Source organism: Vicia villosa, unplaced genomic scaffold (genome assembly GCF_029867415.1).
Source record: "Vicia villosa cultivar HV-30 ecotype Madison, WI unplaced genomic scaffold, Vvil1.0 ctg.000538F_1_1, whole genome shotgun sequence".
Lineage (NCBI taxonomy): Eukaryota > Viridiplantae > Streptophyta > Magnoliopsida > Fabales > Fabaceae > Vicia > Vicia villosa.
Window position 1 is genome coordinate 374815 of NW_026705247.1, and position 24022 is coordinate 398836.

Consider the following 24022-nt stretch of genomic DNA (forward strand, 5'->3'; position numbering starts at 1 on the left):
TGAAAAATGGATAATTAGATTCTATAAAATATGTTAGGTATGATGATTTTTTTTATATGATATGATTATTTTTCTTTAATATTTAATATTGTTTGAATGTATATTTTAAAATTGATATGTTTGGATTTTAAAATTTTGATAAAAATATTTTTGAAATTTGAAAAGGTATTACTGTATTAGAGATATGAGAAGAAAATCTCAAAAATAAAACAGATTTGTCATTAAATTGATTGTATTTATGAGTTTAGTTAATTATTACCAATTTTCTCTGTGAATATAGAATTTTAAAATATATGGTATAGTATATTGTATATAAAATAAAATTTTATTATTTAATTATTAATAATTTTTAACAAATCTCAAATCTCAAAAACTTAAATAGTATCTTGTCTGATTTAGAGATTATTTTCAAACATTTTTGAATATTTTAATAGTATTATCATATTGTTTTTGCTAAAAAATTATGAAATAAAGTTTATTTGATTTTTTTAAAATTATTTTAAATATTTTATCATTTTGCTATAATTTTTGAAAATATCTAAATTTTGAAAAAAAACCACTTCAAATTAAAATTATTTCAAATAATTCTTTATAAATTCAATTTTTAATTTTTTTCAAATTTATGTAACTTTGATTATGTTTTAATTTTTAATAATAAAATAAATATTATTGTATGTCAAAATTAAATTTTTAATTAATTAAATATCTATTAATATTTTAAAGAAATTTTTTATAAAATTATTTTTAAAAAATCAAAATCAAAATTTTTAATTTACAACAAAAACCATTCAATCCTGATTTTAGTTATGTGGAGAATGAAGTGCAAATCAGGTCGTCCGTCCCGCCCCGCCTTAAATCCGTCAAAAAAAGAGCGCGGCGAACAAGCCCGTCAAATAGAAATGGACATAAAAATTTAGCCCGCCCCGTGAAGGTGACAGTGGGCGGGCGGCGTGCTTGTCTGTCTATTTTTTTCTTTATTTTTTAATAGATTAATAATTTTTTAAAAATTTCAATTAAATTTTTCACTTATTTTTTAGAATAATTGTTTATAAAGCATCATTTTAACAAATTTTAGTTAAAAAAATATTTCATATATTCACAAATAAATGTATAAAATAAAAATATTGGCTTAAGGCGGGACATGCTGAACAAATAGTCGGGACAAACTTTAGCGAGTGACGGGCTTTGGTGGGGCGAGCATTGACGGGCGGCGGGTGTAACGCCCCGAATAATTCGATTAATTATGTAATTAATCATTTCAGAATTATTGGATGAACTATGAAGTGGATGTGAATTATTGGGATTTAAGTAAATTTATTGGAATTAATTAATTTATTAGTGATGGAGAAATAATGAAGTAATTAAGACTTATATTAGGGTGGTAGTAGTAAGAATGAGAGGTGTAGAAAAATAGGCCCATTAGGAGTTATAAGAGAATAAGAGGTTTGGTGATACAAAAATATTAGGTTTATCAGTAGAAGTAGAAGAGAAAAAGGGTTTTGGAGGAGAGAATGAGACTACGTGAGATTTTTGTAAAGAGGAACAAAGAGACAAAGAGTGAATGAAGCAGAGAGGGAGAATCCGACCGAAGAGTAGAATAATCTTCAATCCAAGGCAAGGGTGGAGTTTTAATTCTATAACCGAGAATATGATGAATGTTATGTAGGGATGGGTCTGTGTAAAATTTGTTGTGTATTTCTATGAATCGTTGTGGTGATATTGGTGGAACGTTGAGTTATTTTGTTATTAAAATATTGGGATTGTTGATGTTGTCTGACTACTATGTGTTATGGTTGTCCGTATTATGGGATTGGTAGGAGGTTGAATCAAGTGTTAGAGTCGGGAATAATCATGGATGGCTCTGTTATAAATTGATATACATGTTGTGTTCTGTTCCTGGGAATTGTTCCTGAAAACCGGTGGAAATAAAGGGCGGTCACCTTAGTCCCTGGGGCGGGGGCCATGGAGCCAAGGGGCGGTCACCCCATGTAGCAGCAAGTTGGGGGGTGCTGGCTACAAAGTTAGGGGCGGGGGCCACATGCATAAGAGTCCCATTTTCTAGTTGCAGATTAATTTGTGTATTCGTACATTAATTGAGAAGAAATATTTAAGAATTAAGGATTAGTAGAATCATTCATGACTAATAGTTCTTTAACTATTAGTAGAAATTATGAATATAATATTGGTAGAAAATGTTAGTAAGTAATATCAGTAGAGGTTAACAACAGAAAATGTCAGTAGGATTATAACAGAAAACTCAATAGAGTTAATTGAAAACCAATAGCAGAGTTATCAGTAAAAAATTACAGAAAACAATTGTGAATGATATAGATTTAGCCGATGTAATTGAGTAGCAGAAATATTTTAGTAGTAGTGTTGTACTAATTTGACCGTGGGAATTTAGTAGCAGTAGTAGAATAAGTAATAGCAGAATAATGGAATGACAGAGTGGTGTATTATCAACGGAGACATTGGTTAGTAGCAGTAAAATACCAGGACTAGTAGTTTTGGCAGAAAGATAATATTAGTGAAACAGTAGTAGTAGTAGTATGGTTTGAGAATATCAATACATGACAACAAGATTAGTAGTTTTAGCTGATAAATTAATTAACCGGTTTTAGTTGAAAATTGTCCGAGTAATTAGGGAACGGTTGTGGTGTGTTTTGGTAATTGGGTTTGTTGAGTACTTAGTTAAAAAATGTGAATTTGCATGTGATGATGAATTTAGTTGAATTGCTTCTAATTATTAGCAAGTAAAAGTTGTAGGCTTTATGGCCAATGTTGATTCGTCGTTGAACTTCCGTTGAATTATCTGTGTTGAGTTATGATTGTTGATTTGTTGTTGATATATTGTCGTTGGCATGTTGTTGTTGATTTGTTGTTGTTGATATGTTGATACTAAGTTGTAGGCCTATGGCCAGTGTCGAAGTAATGATGAGTACCTCTATTTATCGATACAATGTTGCTAAGTTGTTATGTTGTTGATGAATTGTTATTTTTGTTGTATGACATCCATATTGCGTCGCATACATCGCATTATCAAGTTGGGGGCTTATGCTCTGTAAGTTGGCCTAGATTGGCAAGATATTAAGTTGAAGGCTTATGCCTTGTTGATGCCTCTATTAATTGGCAGTTTCTAAGTTGGGAGTTCTGCTCCAATGATACCACATGCATGTGCATTGTTATGAGTCGCATTTTAAGTTTTATATGATGTTGATAATTTTGTTGTGATGATGAATAAGTTGTATATTCATTGTGACGATTTTGCTGTGATATTAAGTTGATTATTTTGTTGTGATGATGAATAAGTTGTATATCCATTGTGACGATTTTGCTGTGATATTAAGTTGATTATTTTGTATAAAATTATATTGATGACTTGTCGTATTAATTGTTGTTATAAGCTGTGAAGTGGTAATTTGGTATGATCTAATCCTAACATATTATTTATCATACTGTTGGAGCGGTATAGCGGCAAGCAACAAAAGTTTTGAAAAATATTTATCCGGGAATTTATCGTGTCCACAGGGATCGGTGCTACCGAACTGCCTCGACGGATTCTTAGTTCTTGAGTTTGGGTTAAAATGGGTTTTAAGCAAACAAGTAAAAATATAACATTTGAACATAAACTAAATTCATTCTTGATAGAGAATAGCTTATCTGGTTTGAATCTAAACTACTCCTCACAAACTTAGATTTATCACTCCGCCGTACTCAATCTACAATACTCGTCAGAATCACCACATATCCCTCACATCAATGTCCATGTCTGCAACACCGACGGAAATTCAACTATATTGTTCTTTCGACGATGTCTCAACCGATCGAACAACACAGAAGCATTAAACTCGGATATTATGTGGATGTTAACCCCAATCCTATGTCTAGAATCAAAAGCTAACAGATATCCCCCTAATCAAGATTTGTGATGTCTATTTCTACAACAACACAAATCCATAGCATTCAAGCAAAAAGATCAAGAAAACACCCATTAAGATTTGTAAAGCAAATATATTATACAACTAGTACAAAGAGTAACAAACATCCATGGGTTTAGAGTATTTACATACAAACTCACCAAAAGAGAAATACAAAGAGAAGAGAAGAAGAGGAATCAAACATTTCTTGGCTTGTCAACTCCGATCGATGAGAAATTCGACCTCCGATCATCCAATTGCAAGCTCCAATGGTGTTTCCAAGCTAAATCTACCCAAAAATGACCTAGGATGAGTTGGGGTTCAAAAATACCCAAAACATAACCTAAGAAATCTGATTTCCGCCTATTTATACAATTTTGGATCTGGTACAGCGCGCGTCGCGCGCAGGAGCGCGCATCGCGCCCAACACGCAGATTTGAAAAAACAACTTTTAGTAAAAAAGGCGTAACTTGAGAACCGTAACTCCGATTTGCGCCCGGTTCGAAGCGTTGGAAAGCTTATTCAATTTCCTTTCTAACAATGACAACATATCAACCAAATTGGGATTTATTATTCTTTGGTTTTGATCTTTATCCGCCGAATGAATTGATTCCGCCGCTCAAAATCGCGCGTTTGAAGCCGTGTCTTCGACACGTTATTGCTCATGCTCCAAATACGCAAGAATACCTACAAAAAGAGTAGAAAACTATCAAAAAGTATAAAAGTGTATGAAAATATATCTATTCACAAAGTATACGTATTTATGCACAAAACGGGGAATTATTCAACAAATATCAACAAAAGTCTCGATAAGTGCCACAAAACATATATACAAAATAACTACATTTTGGCACTTAACACATACGCTTGTTTATATTGGTAGATATCTCACCCCTTCTGTTTAAATGTTACCCTCTATTGGTAACGTGCAGGTAAACAAGAATGAAGACTAGTTAGCTTCAGTAGTTTGAGTCGGTGATGTCGCTCTAATACGTAACACTCGGGGGGTGGACGATAGTTGTTTAGTTGTTGCCTTTGTTTTATGTTGCTGAATTTTAAGTTGAATTTTAAGAAGTACCATGATGTTTTCAAGTTGTTTTAGTTGAACAAGATGATATGTTATTTAAAATTGAATATTGTGATTCCGCTGCGTAATTAATATAAAGTTGTCTTATTTCAAAGACTAAAGTATGTTGTTATCGGTTCATCCGAATGTGATGTGTTATGTATATGTTTTACATGTGATTAATTGTTGTTGTTGTAAGTTGAAATTGTGGCATCCCATATATTTGTTGAAATTTTATAACTCTGATTTTTATAATATTCGCCGGATAGAAATGGGGTGTTACAGCGGGCTTTGACGGGACGGAATTCGATAGGCGCCATGCTTTGGCGGACTGAGAACTCAAAATTCCAACTCAACTCGCCATTTTTTGGCGGGGTGCGCAACCGTTCAGACAGACCACGATCCGTTTTACCACCTCTAACCTATATCATATTTTATTTTTACATTATGTCATATACTCCTATAAGTTATTATGTTTCAATTAAGAATTAACATATATTAATTAGGATTTGTTTTAATGAGTTTTTATTTTTATTTTTAAATTTTTTAAAATCATAGACTCATAAATTATAGATTTATAATTATTTATTCTTAGATCAGTTAGTAATTTTAAACAATTAATTTATTTTCGATTATGGTCAATAATCACTTTCAACATGAATCAATTCATATGTTCATCAACATACCCAAAGCTTTAAGAATAAGATTAATTGAGTAACAACTAGAATTTAAAATCAAGAAAATAGTACAAGTTATATGGTTCAATATATCAAATCAACATCATCTTATAAGATTTAATCTAAAGAGATTTAACTACTCGTATTACAATGAATCATGGTTATGAGTTTAGAGAAACAATAATGAAACTCGAGGTAGAATTTGATCTTCAATAGAGGAAAATCTTCTTTTGTTAAATCATTGATCTATCTTGGCGTTAATATTTACAATCCAAAAAGTCCAACCTCTGTTAAATTTGAAATTTTGACTTTTAAAGGGGTCTGGGTGCATCAGAAATCGTGTCACGATCCCTTTTCATCGTGATATGATATGTGGAACATGGGGAAACCGTGACCTAGTGGTTCTCATTGTGGCACAATTTGTCAAACTTTATTAGGACCGTGTCACAGTCTCGATGAATTAGGCGTGATTTTTCCAGTGGCTAGAAGCGAGTTTCCCTTCCCCAATTTTCTCATTTTTCTTCCCTTTATCCAACTATGTACCTTTTTTTCATAAATTGTTGATTTTTTTTCTTCTTAAACCAAGGATTTATTTACTAAAATCCCATGAAATTTCTCCTTAAATTACATGATGATTGAATGTCATGATCCCTCAAGCGATGCTTAGAGCTCCCCTTGGCGAGGATCCTTTAGTGGAGGTTCCACGGCTATATGTCTCATAGGATTGCAAATATCCTTTAACGAAGGTCCAATATATGATTGCCTCGTAGAGCATCAATGATATTTCATTGAAGTTATACCATTCAATAGCCTTGTGGGCGGCAATAATACTTCATTGAAGTTCCAAGATTCAATAGCCCCGTGGGTGGCAAGGATACTTCCTTGAAGTTTTAGTTGTGGAGATGCAAATCATCCATAGTGGCGCACATATTTGATATGGCCTCACGATCTCTGCCTGAGCTCTCCCATGAAAGCGATATATCTACTACGACATGTGATGGAGCTAGGGGTGAAAAAACAGGCACGGCCCGTTGGACATGCCCGTTTTGCCCGCACTTTTATGCGGGGCAGGCCAAGGAATTAGGCCCTCGCCCTCTAATGTGTCTGCTCTGCCCCGCCCCGTTTTCTTCACGGGCTTTTGCGGGCACGATTATTTACATAATTTTTGTGTTTTTATGCTTAAAATGTGTAGTGCCTGCAGGCTTTCCCGCCCACCCTCACTTTTTGCAAGATGGACCTAAATTTTAGACCCGCAACCTCAACTATGCTCGTCTCGGCCCGTATTTTTGCAAGCTTTTGTAGGGCGGGTCTAAACGGGGTGGGAATGCCCGTTTGCCACCCCTAGATGGAGCAGTATTTGATGGACCGCAAGACTTGCACTTAATTTTTATTGACTTTCATAAGGTGTGTGATAAAGTGCCTAGAGAGATTTTGTGGAAAGCCCTGGAGAAGAAAAGGGTTAAGATCGCCTAGCTTTTTTACCTTAATTTTGTTTGTACTCACGGAACACGTCTAAACGCTAGCACTGAAATGCATGTTTTTCTCGATGAAGCAATCCTACTTGAAGAGTCGAAGGAGGATTTAAATGAGAGGTTGAAGACTCAGATACAAGCCTAAGAAACACATAGTTTTCGCCGCAGAAGTAAAACACAGTATATGGATTGTAAGTTCAACAAAAGAGGAAGTGTTTCTAACCTAGAGGTGAAAGTTGGAGGCCATATGATCCCTCAAGTAACTCAATTTAAATATCTTGGGTATGTAATACAAAATGATGGAGAAATAGAAGGGGTGTAAACCATCGAATTTAAGCTGGGTGGTTGAAATGGAGGAGGGTTTGAAATTTATCTGACACAAATATACGCTTAAGCTGTATGGAAACTTTTATCAAAGTGCGGTAAGACATGCGGTGTTTTATGAGACAAAACGTTGGGCTCTTAAGACTTAACATGAGAATAAAGTAAGTGCAGTAGAGATGAAGATGTTGCAATGGATGTGTGGTTAGATTAGAAAGAATATGATTATAAATGAAAATATTAGGGAAAATATTGGAGTAACACATATAATAGAGAATACGGTGAAAAATAGACTTAAGTGGTTTGGTTGTGTGGAGAAAAGACTTGTAAGTTTTGTGGTAAGGAGAGTATACGAGATGGAGAAAAGTCTCACAACTAGAAGAAAAAGAAAATTTAGAAAGACTATAAGAGAAATTATTAAGAAAAATCTTGAGATTAACGATTTGGATAGAAACGTAGTTCTCGATAAAATATTATGCCAAAAGTTGATCCATATAGTCGACCACACTTAGTGAGACAAACTTTATTGTTGTGTAAAATATCTAATATAACCTCAAAAGTTTTTGATAAAAAAACATATTAAAAACACTTGAAAATTATATAATAGGATAAATAAATATCACTCGAATTAGACTATTGAGATCTTTTTCCATTTAAGTTTCTATTTAATCTTAAAAATACAACAATGTTAACTCTTTTAAGAGTGAGTTTTATTATTTATTGCAATTTATTAATGCAATGGCGCGTAGGAGATTTTAAATTTCTATAAAAAATATATTCTACTATTTATATTTTAAAAATAATTATTACTTAAAATTAAGAAAAATAATTTTATATAATTGTTACACATTTATTCATATTCTTAATTTTCCTTGTGAAAAAAAAAACTCTAGCACTCTTGTGTTGTTATGATCCAAAAATAGTACATTCCAAGAAAGACATTCCTTAGATATAAATTTGATAAAAAAAAAAGATATTTTATATAAAGCCAGATATTTTATAAATTAGTAAAAAGAAAACATCAATGATTGGTGTTCTAATATATATTCTCTAACCTACTTTATGAATGTTCAATTGTTAAATAACTTATTTTGTTCTCTATACCAAGTTGCTTTCTTAAAAAAAAAAGATATTTTGCATTGATCAAAGAGAATGATCAAAATAATAGAAAATTTTTCTCTTTTGCTAAATGTCTCATTTATGGAACTTGTTTATTATCTTGGCTTCTCCAAAAGATTTCCTTTGTGTTTCTCCAATTGTTGCTTATTGAGTTCTTTTGGATTTCTTTTTGGATACCCTTTACTCCAAATTTCACCTCTTGATATACACAATCTATAAACTTCTATTTAAGCTACCATTTAACTCTTGTTATAACCAAGTTTTTAAATAACAGTTGCATTCAGTTTCGGTCGTTACAGATATCGCTATACTGGTTGCTTTCGTCTCAGTGTGAAATTTCTTTGATATTGTTTTGTCGCAGTCATTTTTGAGGTAAGATAGTTTTTTTAAACGTTGTTAGTTATATAACCTTTTCTTTTGTCTTGTTGGCATATTGACACGGACATCACTTGTCATATCTCATGCTGTTCATGTGATGTTTTTGTTTCTTTTCTTTCTCAAACTCTAAAGTCCCTACCTGTGAATTTTCTCTGCACATAAAACCTTAACTTTTGTCTTGACTCTTCAACTACCAACGCAAAGGACAAGGTTTGTTAGTTAAATAAATCTTCTCCTACTTAATTTCTAGTTTCATATTAAGGACTTGTTTGGATTGTCTCAATTTCAGCTTATTTTGATAAATTCTCCATGATATCTTATAGGAACAACTTATATGAAATTATTGACTTTGTTTTTGTACTATTAAAAGTAGCTTATGCATAAGCACTTATACAATAAGTGATTAAGTTGTTTGTCCAAACATGACATAAAGTAATGATGTGGAGAATGGAGAGTACTATTTCATGTTAAATGTAATGCTTCCCGTGAGTAACCTAATGCCACTTTTTGTTGGTTGGCAACTTGGCATTTAATTAGTCATATAAGTGCTTTTTTAGTCTTAATCTCATAGCTTCCTTGTAATGTTGTTTAAAATCATAATACAATAGAATGAATCAAAATTTGTATGAGTTTTCATAGCTTATTGTAAGTGCTCTTTTTTTGTATCAGAATTCAGCATGGGATGCCTAGTGTCGACTCCGAAGGATACGGGAGGAAATAGAAGGAGACCGGGGAGTATTGGAGAAGTTTCGGTTTATGTTCCTGGTTTAAGGATTCCGAAACCTGTTGATTTTGCTCAGTCGCTCGGTGATTATTTGTCGAAGAATATAATCGAGCGATTGTCTGCTCTTAGAACGCGGATAGTTGTAATGGCTAGCCAGGAAGGTCCTACGATTACAAGAACGAAAAGAAAAAGTGTTACTCAACATGGTTAGTTTTTCTTAGCAATAGTAAAATTTATCTGTGTTATAGCTTATTGATGTATCAGTGTCGTGTCTGTGTTTGTGTCTGGTGATTTTTTTTTCCAGGTGGTTCGACGCTGGCTGATCTTCTTCAGGCTCTTGAAGATTACTTGCCAGTTCTCTTAGGATTAGTTAAAGACGGTAAAACTCGTGTTTGTTTGTTATTACTTACGCGATTGATGCGTGCTATCGGTAAGGCGAGTATTGATTATTATTACTTATCGATCTTTATGGTGTAGGAAGCCATTTACAATACAAAGTACAATTTGTTTGGATGAATCAAGAGGACGAAAAAGAGGTAGGTGACTTGTTAAATTCATATATGTTTCTGAGTTTAATTTGGAAAGTGCTTAGTTTACCGAAGAATGGCGGTGGTGATTGGTTCTCTTTGCAGGAAACATGCATGTCGAATGCTTGGTACGAGGTGTTGTCGGTTTTGCATTTGATGGCAATGCTATTGCTCTCAAAGGCTAATTTGTTGCTGCTTCCAAGATCATCTAGTGATGGTCATCAGCAAAAAGTATCAGATGGTAAGTAAATGTTTACAGATCGCGTTTCTTATGTGTGTGCGCGCGCGTGTGCACATGATCACGTTCATTTTAATGACTACTAGTAGTAAGTAAATGCTAATTTGTCGCAATGGTTAAATTAAACTAAAGGGTATATAAGTTAATAGGTTATTTGTTTCTGTTTTCTTCCGTTTTTGTTCGAATCCAATCATATGAAATTAAGCGTTTAGTATCTACAAACAGAAAACCGACGAACTTCTATTGATATCTTCTTGAAGGCTTCTGGATATCTGGATTGTGCGGTCAAACACGTTCTTCCACAGCTACCTGCAGAACTCAGGTTTGTATTTGTACAAATCTAATGTATGCAATAAATTGATTATCACACTTTTATTCGGTTAATCTAAATAACCTTCCTCATTCCATTCATGTGTATTACTTCGGTCTTGATTTCAGGAGAAACTTACCGGTTGACTTAGCAGAAGGAGTTCTTCGAGCACTGTCTTTACAGGCATTAGGACAGGTATTGATGTTCTTTTGGATGAACTTATTAAGTTTCATCTGTCTCACATTTTATGAGGGCCTATTTAGTCACAGTTAAACTTTGGGCCCTGTGCGGTAGACTGTCTTGCACACTCCCAGAGATGGCCTTGACTAAAACTAATGTGTTTCCGCGAAATGGAAATTTGTTTTACTATTGATTTAGCATTACTAGGGGGAGTATAATAATGCATCTATGATAATATCATGATCATGTTTTAGGGTGTAGATATACAACTTGGAATGGCAATTGATAGTGCTAAAGCAACTCTTGCAGTGAAGCGTAGACTTGCGTGCGAGATGCTGAAATGTTGGCAACAGGTACCGTTACTTGACTCGGTTTCTCTCTGATCTGCATAGGTAACATGTGTGTGTTTGTTTAGCATACATTGCGTTGATTATACGGGCTTTTTTACAGGCACAGGATAACATTATGAACCTTCCGCTGGCAAATGGTTGGGGCGAAAAACATCACCTTCTTGTGAAATGGAAATATGTTGAAGCTAAGGTATGTGCTTTTCTACCCTTTTCCAAAATCACGAATACGAGCCATACTGAACGCTTCACGCATTGTTATATTATTATAGACGCATTCTAAGGTTTATTACGAACTTGTAATATGTTTTGTTGTAATGATTTCCCAGGCTGCAGCATATTATTACCACGGTTTGATTCTTGATGAGGGGAATACGGAGAAATCTCACGGGATGGCTGTAGCCGCTTTGCAAGCCGCGGATGAATACTTCAAAGAAAGCAAGAAGTTATGCGAAGCATTCAATGCGGCTCCTCCATTGTCAAGGTTATCTATTGTCTTCCCCTTTACACAATGCTATGCTTATTACGCACGCGAAACCTATGTGACACATGTTTCAAGAACTTGTGATCCTGACTTGTTTTCTGCAAGAGCCTTTAACATTTTTTTGAAGAGCGTTTATCAATTACGATTCATCGAAAATTATCATGTCAAACACATTATTAATGATGGTCTTTTGCTGCATTATGGGCCATCTAATAACTTGTAGTCATGATGCAGAAATCCACCACTTTGGGGGACCATGAAATATCTCTCTGAAAAAATTCCTAAGGATACTTCAAGCAAGGTGCGAATAAACCGCGATCTATACACTCACGAAAGGTAAATGTTTTAGATACATACTTGATGGTGTGTTTGTAATTTCAATACAATCATTAACTATAAGAACAACGTTCTCTGTAACATCAACACCTCTGAAAAAAGATGTGTTTGTGTCAGAAACCGACACTTACACTTGTGATTATTTTCAATTTATTCTTTTTTTAAAACTACTACCGATGTTGACATGTCAGTGTCAGTGTCGTGTTTCTGATGTCCGTGCTTAATGTCTCACTTATTTAGTAACCAAAAAAGACTATTTACTTGAATTATAAGCAAGAGGACTAATGAAAACATATGTTGTTATAATTTGATTTTATTTCAGGATTATGGAAACAGCTCCAACATTGCCTGAATTTTCATTGGCATTGAAACCAGATGAATATCAACCTCCACCAGTGGACTCTTCTTGGAGAACAGAGAACATAAAAGTGACTCAAACTCATTCTAATCATGTCAATGGTGACAAATGATAATAGGAGGAATGTTTCTTCCATTCTAGTTAATAGGAAAAATAAATTAGTTTGTTTTTTTCTTTATTCCATTTTCTTCTTTTGTTGTACTTTAATATACTGATTCTTTTCTCTTAATACACATAATTGAAAGATAATTTGCAATTAGAGATTTTATTGGTTAAACTTAAGGTGCATGTTCACCGAAAATTAAATTCTCAAAAATTTCTAATGACTTCATTCAAAAAAATTTGTTTTCTTCATAATATCAAAAAAAAAAAAACAATCTTAAAAAATTCATGGAACCAATAATAATTGCAGGGATGAAAAACAAATCAAAAGCTTAAATAAGAAAGTCACCAAACTACAGGACAGAAAACATGGTGCATGTTTGTGTTTGTTTACATACATATATGCTCATTTTTCCCTTTCTTGTCAAAACTTGTTCTTTACTCTCAAATCCATTGCTACCTTGGGAACAGCTCCACATACATATGGTTAAATTCGGGTTAGATTTAGATTAACACGCTAACATTTTGGTACGTGGTTATTCTGTTTCTGGTGATTTGGTTGATGCCCGTTATGTGTTTGATGAAATTCCGTTGAAAAGTTTGAGTCTTTGGACGTTGATGATTTAAGGCTATGCTCAGAGTTTTTGTTACAACGAGGCCTTGGATTCTTTTGAGGGGTTGATTGCTGTTGGGTTTGAGCCTAATGGTTGTACTCGGGCTTCGTGTTGTCGGTTTGGGGAAATGACTCATGATTTAATGAGAGTGCAAGGGGTTGAAGAGGGAGTGATTGTTGGGCCGCGTTGGATTATACGTTCGAATCAAATGGGGGTGATTTGGATGGTGAGGAAGTTATTTGATTAAATGCCTTAGAGGAATGTTGTTACTTGGAATGCTATGACCTGTGATTTGGCTTCTCATGGACTTATTTTAGAGTATGAAGGAGGGGATTCATTGGAGTTATTTTCATCTGTTTGTCAATGTCATGCAGGTTTGATTGATGTTGGTTTTGAGGTTTTTTGTTTGATGAAGGTTGTGTATAGAATTTAACTGAAGATTGAGCATTTTGGCTGCATGGTTAGTCTTTGCTGGCAGCTAGCAAAATTATGGAAACACCGAGGTTGCTGTGGTTGCTAAATGAGTTGTGAAAACAAGTCTTACTCTGGAATCTCATAATCATGGAGCTCATGTTGCTTTGGAGAGTATGTAAGCAGAGGCTGGACAATGGCGGGAAGTTTTGAGACCGAGAAAGATGATGAAAAAAGAGAAACTCAGGAAATGTACATGGAAGTTCTTGAGCACTTTAGATGCAGTATGGCGCCGTGGCTCGGTGTTTAAAAATTCTCACCAGTCTTATGTAAGCATGAGATTCATCTGAGTTTCAAGGTGTGAAAAAGTTAAATGGGTATGCTGTGAGAATTTGTGCTGGTAAAGTTGATTATTTTTGGCAACTACATTGCTCTTAGAATGATTGGAGAGAACAGGTTTTGAGCCAAATCCCAAGCATTTTGGTTGCGTTTCGGTCTTTTAATACAACGAATACAAGTTTATCACTTTTCTCAAGTAGACTATTAAATGTTCATGACATGATCCATGTTAAATATTCTGTCTGTCTATATAAGTTATGAACAGTTTTCTATGAAATATAGATCAGTATTCAGTAGTATTTATGTATTTAGGTCACAAATTTCATGGGAGAAAGCAACTAGGACATGACATGAACACATAAGTAAAGATATATGTCAATAAACATAAATAACATTCTGATTAATATAGTTGCTTTATTAGAATGTGGGATTCCACTTACCTTATTCGTATATCTGTTTTATTTAGACATAAGAGTCGTTGTGTTTTAGTCTATATAAAGTCTTTCATCATGTTAACCTAAAATCTTGATCTTCCTTGAGCCTTTAATAGCATGGCGTGGAGAAGGGGGCACTTTACTTTCCAGCATAGCACTTTCTTCTGGAATAGAAGGCATGTTTAAAGGATAAACATTACCTTGAGCTGAAATATCTTTTTCTTCAGAAGGTGGTGCAACACTTTCTAGCATAGCACTTTCTTCAGGAATAGTAGGCATGTTTAAGGGATAAACATTATCTTGAGCTGAAATATCTTTTTCTTCAGAAGGTGGTGCAACACTTTCTAGCATAGCACTTTCTTCAGGAATAGTAGGCATGTTTAAGGGATAAACATTATCTTGGGCTGAAATATCTCTTACTCCAGAAGGTGGTGCAACACGTTCTAGCATAACACTTTCTTCTGGAATAGTAGGCATGTTTAAGGGATAAACATTATCTTGGGCTGAAATATCTCTTACTCCAGAAGGTGGTGCAACACGTTCTAGCATAGCACTTTCTTCTGGAATAGTAGGCATGTTTAAGGGATAAACACTATCTTGGGCTGAAATATCATTTTTTCCAGAAGGTGGTGCAACACTTTCTAGCATAGCACTTTCCTCTGGAATAGTAGGCATGTTTAAGGGATAAACATTATCTTGGGCTGAAATATCGTTTTTTCCAGAAGGTGGTGCAACACTTTCTAGCATAGCACTTTCCTCTGGAATAGTAGGCATGTTTAAGGGATAAACATTATCTTGGGCTGAAATATCATTTTTTTCAGAAGGTGGTGCAACACTTTCTAGCATAGCACTTTCTTCTGGAATAGTAGGCATGTTTAATGGAACAACATCTGCAACAGAGAAATCTGTGGCTGAAACAGCAATCAGAAGAATGACTAAGGATGAAAGGAAAAGTGAAGCCATTTGGTATTGAGAATGTTGAGGATGATATCAGAGATGAAATGTGAATTTGTGCTTGCTAGCTGGTGTTCTATGCACTAGTATTTATAATGGAGAAGACTTTAACTTAGTGCATGATCACAGGTCTCTTAAGGTGAAGAAATTGATCCGTATACGTTTACTGTGATTGTGTTTACATTGTACAGTTTGCTTCTAATTACTATAATTATAGCATTAATTGCACTGCTTGTTCTTAAAAGAACACTGTTTGTTCTTAAAAGAACACTGCTCGCTCTAAAATAATGACAAGACTAAATTATATCTAGCTTTGGCAAATGCTTCATTCAGTAAACCATGCAGAGTTTATCTTTTGTGGGATTGGTGGTCCATCCCTTTGATTTGTTGACCAAGATTTCTAGATTTTACAATTCTTGCAGGATTTTTCTGGACTATGTGATAAAGATAGCAAATCTGATACTGAATAGTGTAGTTTACACATATTTTGTGTCCAATTTGAATGAACTGAAAACCTCCAAAAATAGAAAAATAACAAAATGAAAAATGTTGTTGCAACTTTAAAAAATAAATTTGTATATATAAAACATATTTAGTTCATTATAACACATGTATTTTACATTTTCAATCCTTGTGAAGTACGTGGTATTTTCTTCAACATCTAGGTGTATTTATTTTTGGATATCACATTGTTTCTAAGTATTTACATCAAATTCATTAAACAAAATTAAATTTAACAGAATTAATTTATGTTTGAATATATTATTTAAAAGTGAGTTAAACAATACATTTCAGTGTAAAAATTATTCAAAATCAATTTTAGAGGTAGAAACTACACTTTCTAATTTCAAATAGAATCAATTCTAGAGGCCGAATCAATTATACTTTTGATAAATTAAATACCTCAAAATTACCCAGAATCAATTTTACATTTTTAAAATTGATTTTAGATCTTTTAAAAGTGAAACCAAACATACACATAGTCATACTTCAGAGTTCCGTGTTAGGATCGTTACTCATGAAACTACAATTCTATCTAAAATAAAATATGAAATATTATTTTACCTACACAAAACAATTTAGATTAACAAATTCAATGCAAATGGCTTGATGATTTGGTTTTAGAGAATTAAATTTCCTTCATGTTCTTATTACATAAGAGAAATTTTAGTTTTTAGATTTATTTAATGATTAATATATCCGATCTATATATAGACCAAATATATTTATCATTCCATGAATCTAAAAAAATGAATTATCTCTTATAATAAAGAAGAATATCTCATTACATCCCTTAATTTTCTCAGTCACCTAACGAAATTCCAATTATGCCCCCTACTTCCGTAGGTGCACATTCAGAAGCATAATTTTTATAAAAATTTTGGTCTTTTTCCGGAGCCACATCTACGGAACATGTTAAAAACAGAGTGTTAAGTAGATGTACCTACGAAACATTCTGATATATATATATATATATATATATATATATATATATATATATATATATATATATATATATATATATATATATATAAAATCACCTGCATTCCACTCCTAAACTTCAATTTTTTAAACAAAAATAGAACATCAAATTATAGTCCATTAAAGTAATGCAATTTAAAGGCAATGAAATATAGTACACCAAAATAATACATCGTATGATTCATCAGCCATAATGTCAAATACATAATCAAAATAAAAGTACATAAATGAAATAAAAATAAAGACATCACTACTGTGAGTGCCAGACATCATCCTCCGCCTCTCCTCTACCTCTGACCCCGCATGTGCGTCCACCACCCTGTGTGCTGCCTATTCTGCCTCTACCGTCAAGTGCCCCATCCGTCCTTGGCCCAATGTCGAAGATACAAAAATGCCCCATCGGCCACCGTAATGATACCATCCAGTACACCCTGTGATCAGACCCCTCAGGGAAGAAACCAGCGACAATGCCTTCCTGTGCCATGTCAAGTATCTCACGACGACAAGGAAGAACATCGTCAGTGTGGTCCAACTGAGACTGATGAGTCCGCAAAATCTCCTCATGGACTGGTCTGGGTGGTGATCCCGGTGCAAAGGGAATCATGTATGAGTGTGACACTATGTAGTACCAGGTGATGTATCCGTCGATGCAGCTATAGTCTAACTCTGATCTGGTCGCCCGAGCCTCGTCAGGAACCATGTGATGCTCAAAGTCTGCAAAGACATCATCTAGCTGTCGATCGGTCATGGCGATAGGAGCAGAGACAGAAGGGTGGCGAGGTATCGTCTGTTGGTAGCTAAACTGCCGCACGAAGCACTCTGGAAGGTAACGCACAATGATAGTCGAATTGGCAACTAATCATCCAGAATATAGTTCGATCTTATCAAACAGAGCCGTCTCACGGTAATCAGCATAACAGTCGTATCAGACGTCCTCGGAACCCATGCGGTCAAGATAGCGCCTGTAAGGATCCGATACCTTGTTCCCTTTGAGGGGGATGAAGGCTCTAGCACGCGCCATGACCTCAGTGTAGTCCGATACCTCTCCCAAACCAATAATGTCTAGGAAGTGATGTAATATCCAACCCTGAAAAAAAAATCACGGGGATCAAACATATTATCACAAATATATAATAAACTTTGAGAGAAAGTAGAATGATATAAGATTGTTATCACTAAGAAGGAACAACTGTCATCCACAATCCTTGCCTTCCATAACCATCCCTTTCCGAGTCTATGATAGTTGTACTCTAGCGTAGTCGCTCCCCAGTTGTACTCATGGACACGTGCGGTATCCAATAAGTACCTCAAGTAAACAACGTTTGTGTACGACGAGCTCGTGTCCACAAATACTTGGGTGCCTAACAAAAATAGGAATTAACATCTCAGCACCCGCTGCCTATGTATATCCACCTTTGCCTCGTCCCCATCAACAACATGTGCCGCAAGGAGCTCAGCCTCATACTGTCGCTTCAAGAAATGAAACCTCACGTGCGCCCCGCGGGTCCTCTTTACCTCCTCAAGCGCGTCCTCAAGATCATCCCCGAGCTCCTCAATCAACATCTCCCTCGCTTCCTCCTTCGTCAGTCTACTGTGACCAAGAAGGGTACCCCTGATAGGTATATGCAGGAGGCATGCAACATCGTCAAGAGTGATGATAACCTCACATTGAGGAAGATGAAATGAAGAAGTCTCCGGATGCCACCTCTCTGCAAATGCCATCAGCATTCTATTATGTATCGTGTGGAACCCGACGTAACAGAGGTCATTCACCCCAGATGTTGAGAGGACATCCTGGAACCAGAACTCAGTAGGCTACATAAGAGCGGCAATCTTCCGGACATGGTTGTAGAAATTCTAGGGATCTCTATTATGAAATTTTCCAAAAAAACATGTTAATAATAAGAAACGTTAGAAATAATTAATAAGCAAAGCTTACAAAATTTTACCTCCCTGTCCTAGATATATCTGGCTTAATACTCTGCATACCATATCAATAGGGATACATCTATAGGACCCCAGGTAGAAGACAGGCTTCTCAGCCGCATCAACCTCCTCGTGCAGCTCAAGAGGTGGCACCAGAGAACCAGCATCGACCGTCACTAGCACATGAGTAGAAAAACTGGCCCGACGATGTTTGTGGGAAGAGGGCGTTTGCGAGGAACCCTTACCATCATCCCGAGGCCTCCAGGATGAAGTAGTAGATGGAAAATGCCCCTCAATTAGAAAAGATGGAGAAGGCCCTGTTGGAACAAGTGTATCAGGTACATCTGCTGGAACGACAACTCCATTAGTCACCTGTAACATTACCTGCATCCATTCAAGGCATGCCGTGCAACCCTCCCACGTATAAGTCTGGATGGTCGGCCATAATGCCTACATTGTATTACCAATAAAACCGAGTTAGATACAATTTAACTATAACAACAAAAGAGAAAAAAAAAACAAATTTGCTTATGTATGTGCACCTGCGAAACTCTTTCGTAGAAGCATCTACGAAAGTACCTTACATTTTAAAAAACTAAGTTTCTTCCGTAGGTGCATCTACGGAACGACCTAGCGTTTCATTTGTTCCGTAGATGCATCTACGGAAAGTTCTGAAATCTTTAAAACGCAAAAATGGCGTCTGGTCACTGTTGCAGAGGGTTAAAAACTCCATTTTGATGGCTTGATCGTCCGTTTTACACATCAAACAATACCTACATTGTCTCTAAACTATGTTTCTAAAAGTAACTAATGATTTCTGCATCTAAAAATCTATTCAAACTCCTATTACGGGAAATACTCTAAAATAACTAAAAAAAAACCCAAAAATTACCGATTAAATTGACTTTTGAAGTTGTTGGAATGTGTTGATCGTTGATGTTAATGTTAACAGCCGAACTCAAGAGAAAAAAAAAACAACTTTGGTGGAAGTTTGATTTTTGAAGTTGAGAGTTTGAGAGTTTTGAAATGAGAAATGTGAAGGATGGGGAGGAGAAGAGTCTAACGCGAATATAACATAAAATGCTTATATAGATGCATCTCATAAAGCTTCCGTATGCGCATCTACGTAACAAAACAAAATTTAAACAAAAAAAAGGTACTTCTAGAGATACATCTACAGAAACATATGGCATTTTAAACAACTCGCATGGTACATAAGAGACTCATAAAGTGGGATAAGATATTCTCTAATAAAGATCGGAGGGAATAATTTTACTACCATGTATTTGAGTATAATCTTTTTCTTACCTCCTATTATCGGTACCTAATCTCTTTCTTTGCTAAATTTTGTTCATTGATCTCTATATTTTAAAATTTTACGAAATTGATCTTTATTTTAAATTGTCCCACAACCTTTAAAAGTTATATAAAAATAACTCTAACAAAGCTTTAAAACGATTTTTTTAAAACTTTTATCAAATAATTTTTTTTGGGCATATTAGGTTAATTCAGTGAATTGATATAATAGATATGGAAGTTTGAATATGCAGTATCTCATTTATTTTATCTTTAAAAGTAAAATTTAACCACTAGACTATTTGACAGAAAGAAATAATTTAAATAATTGAGATTTTAAAAAACCTAAATTTCAGAAAAGCTTTAATTAATTCATCTTAAAAACATTTAACAATCCTCTTAAATTTCATAGAATCTATAATTACAGGGGTGAAATAAAACAACTAGATTATAAGACAGAAAACACAGTGCAGTGTTTGTGTTTGTTTACGTTTGCATAACACCTTCACTCAACTAACTAACGAATATTGCCGCCAAAACTGCAACGAATTGTTTGGTGCTTTGTTATTCTGTTTCTAATGATTTGGTTGATGCCTGTTACGTGTTTGATGAAATTCCGATGAAAAGTTAGACTCTTTGGAGTTGGACAATGATGATTTGTGGGCATGCTCACAATATTTGTTACAACGAGGCTTTGGATCTTTTTGAGGGGATGATTGCTGTTTGATTTGAATCTATTGGTGCTGAAAGAATGAGCCGATTTTCATGACTAGGAGTTGTTTGGTGAAATGCCTGAGAGGAATGTTGCTCTTGGAACGCTATGATTTATGGTTTGGCTTCTCATGGACGTGGTGAAGATGCTCTCACTCTATTTTGGAGTATGAAGAAAGAGGGGATTGTTGTTCCCAATGATGTCACATTCTTTGGGGGTTTATCTGCAGTGTTGTCATGCAGGTTTGTTTAATGTGGGTCGTGAAGTTTTTTACTCGATGAAGTTAAACCGAAGATTGAGCATTAAGGATGCATAGTTGGTCTTCTTGGGAAAGGAGGTATGTTGCTGGGGATGTAGAGGAATTGATTAAAAAAAAAGACGCCGTGGAAACCTCGTGTGGTCATTTTGGGATCTTCGCTGGCAACTAGCAAGAATAATGGAAACAGAGTTTGCTGAATGAGTAGTGACAACAATTCTTACTCTGTAACCTCACAATCATGGAGCTCATGTTGCTTAGTCAAATTTGTACGAATAGGCTGGACATTGGCAGGAAGTTTTAAGACTGAGTTTCTAACGTGGCTTTCTATGGAAGATACTTATTATTTTTGGGAAAAATCTGATTATTTCATTGTTAGAAAAAGGCGAGGAAGTGTGTTACTATATAAACTTGGCTAAGTCAACCATAAACCAATGTACACACCTTGTTCAACCGTTCTCGTTGTTCCGAACATAGTTATAGTGCTCACTGACAAAATGGTTCCACACTGTTGCTCTGTCATGACGTTGAAAGCCATTCGACAAGTGACTGTTTTTTCCTTTGCTGTTGCAAGCACATAAATATGCTGCTGTAGTTTGGAGGATATTTATTGTTAAGTGTTCAGGGCTATTTATATAAGAAAAGTTGAAAAGTTAAGGATCTTAATAAAATGCATAATGTTGAGCCCCTTCTGTCATCTGAGAAACTTACGAGGTTGCCGATGCTAACCGATCTCCAATTTCTACTGCAACTGATGGACCAACAGATGATTTTTAAAGCTTTGTCTCTTATGATTTGGTACTTCCGAAACATAGATACAGGTATAGTTTTTTTTTTTTATGTTGACATTGAGATAAGACAGCTCATTTTCGAAATACTATCGATAAGTATTAAGCTATAAATATCAAAGCTCATTGTATGGGTTATGTTCTTACTTTTATACTGTATACTTGCTTTGAGCCAAATCCCAAACATTTTGGTTGTGTTTCAGTGTTTTAAGTCAAGACTTGGTGCAAGAATTATTACACCCTCTTGAATTGATTTTTGCTTCTTTTGTGGCGAAGGTTAGCACCACCCGACTACGCCGACATTGTTTGGACCACTATCAGAGGTGCCTATACCCCTTTCAAATCCAACACAGTATTCTTTTGTGTTAAACACCAACCCACTAACTGTTCTCAATAGGTTTATATAAAATAAGAATAATTTTAGATACTTAGATTTTTGAACATATTGATGATCTGCAACTTAGAGGTACAAGTCATATATCATGAAGAGGCTCATTGATTGATGCTTTTAAAGCAACATTTAGAGGAAGGACTGAAGTTGGCCCAAAATAAGGTATCACAACAAATTTATGCAATACAATGAATACAAGTTTATCACTTTTTTTGGGTAAACTATTAAATGTTGATGACATAATCCACAATAAATATCCATCAGTTTCAGTTTCTGTCTGTCTATATAAATTATAAACAGTTTTATATGTAAATTTAGATCAGTGTTTCTTATGTATTAAAGTCGCAAATCTCATGGGAGAAAACAATTAGAACATGACATGAACACATAAATTAAGAGATATGTTAGATAAACATAGAAGAACAATGACAGCAATCTAATTAATATAGTTGTTTTATTAGAATGTGGGATTCAAGTTACATTATTCGTATATATCTGTTTTATTTAGACATAAGAGTCACTGTGTTATAGTCTATATAAAGTCTTTCATCATGTTAACCTAAAATTTTGATCTTCCTTGAACCTTTAATAGCATGGCGTGGAGAAGGGGGCACTTTACTTTCCAGCTTAGCACTTTCTTCTGGAATAGAAGGCATGTTTAAGGGATAAACATTACCTTGAGCTGAATTTGGCACTCTAATTTCTGATATAGCACTTTCTTCTGGAATAGTAGGCATGTTTAAGGGATAAACATTACCTTGAGCTGAATCTGGCACTCTAATTTCTGATATAGCACTTTCTTCTGGAATAGTAGGCGTGTTTAAGGGATAAACATTACCTTGAGCTGAATCTGGCACTCTAATTTCTGATATAGCACTTTCTTCTGGAATAGTAGGCGTGTTTAAGGGATAAACATTACCTTGAGCTGAATCTGGCACTTTAATTTCTGATATAGCACTTTCTTCTGGAATAGTAGGCATGTTTAAGGGATAAACATTATCTTGAGCTGAAATATCTTTTTCTTCAGAAGGTGGTGCAACACTTTTTAGCATAGCACTTTCTTCTGGAATAGTAGGCATGTTTAAGGGATAAACATTATCTTGGGCTGAAATATCATTTTTTCCAGAAGGTGGTGCAACACTTTCTGGCATAGCACTTTCTTCTGGAATAGTAGGCATGTTTAAGGGATAAACCTTATCTTGGACTGAAATATCATTTTTTCCAGAAAGTGGTGCAACACTTTCTAGCATATCACTTTCTTCTGGAATAGTAGGCATGTTTAAGGGATAAACATTATCTTGGGCTGAAATATCATTTTTTCCAGAAGGCGGTGCAACACTTTCTTCTGGAATAGTAGGCATGTTTAAGGGATAAACATTATCTTGGGCTGAAATATCATTTTTTCCAGAAGGTGGTGCAACACTTTCTAGCATATCACTTTCTTCTGGAATAGTAGGCATGTTTAAGGGATAAACATTATCTTGGACTGAAATATCATTTTTTCCAGAAGGTGGTGCAACATTTTCTAGCATATCACTTTCTTCTGGAATAGTAGGCATGTTTAAGGGATAAACATTATCTTGGACTGAAATATCATTTTTTCCAGAAGGTGGTGCAACACCTTCTAGCATATCACTTTCTTCTGGAATAGTAGGCATGTTTAAGGGATAAACATTAACATGGTTTGAAGTTTTCTGAAAAGCATGAACTGGAACAACATGTGCAACAATTGATTCTGTGGCTGAAACAGCAAACAGAAGAATGACTAAGGATGAAAGGAAAAGGGAAGCCATTTGGTATTGAGAATGTTTAGGATAATATCTGAGATGCAATGTGAATTTGTGCTTGCTAGCTAATGTTTTC

General features: G+C 34.8%; 2 protein-coding genes across 3 annotated transcripts; one reads left to right on the top strand and one right to left on the bottom strand.

Annotated features, from left to right (window-relative positions):
- The first annotated feature begins 8761 nt into the window (after positions 1 to 8761).
- On the top strand, positions 8762 to 12737 carry LOC131629223 (uncharacterized). 2 transcript variants are annotated; one of them, XM_058900018.1, is made up of 12 exons: positions 8762 to 8944; positions 9620 to 9880; positions 9979 to 10053; positions 10152 to 10210; positions 10307 to 10442; positions 10665 to 10761; positions 10878 to 10944; positions 11184 to 11282; positions 11380 to 11469; positions 11606 to 11760; positions 11995 to 12096; positions 12419 to 12737. In XM_058900018.1, the coding sequence occupies exons 2-12, from the start codon at positions 9628 to 9630 to the stop codon at positions 12564 to 12566; spliced, it is 1281 nt and encodes a 426-aa protein (XP_058756001.1). In that variant the 5' UTR covers positions 8762 to 8944; positions 9620 to 9627; the 3' UTR covers positions 12567 to 12737. The 2 variants fall into 2 exon arrangements, with proteins under 2 accessions (XP_058756001.1, XP_058756002.1); XM_058900019.1 differs by lacking the exon at positions 8762 to 8944 and adding an exon at positions 9022 to 9160.
- Positions 12738 to 22713: 9976 nt separating this feature from the next.
- Positions 22714 to 23952, bottom strand: LOC131629232 (uncharacterized). Its single transcript, XM_058900030.1, has one exon. The coding sequence runs from the start codon at positions 23950 to 23952 to the stop codon at positions 22714 to 22716; it is 1239 nt and encodes a 412-aa protein (XP_058756013.1).
- Between the last annotated feature and the right edge of the window lie 70 nt (positions 23953 to 24022).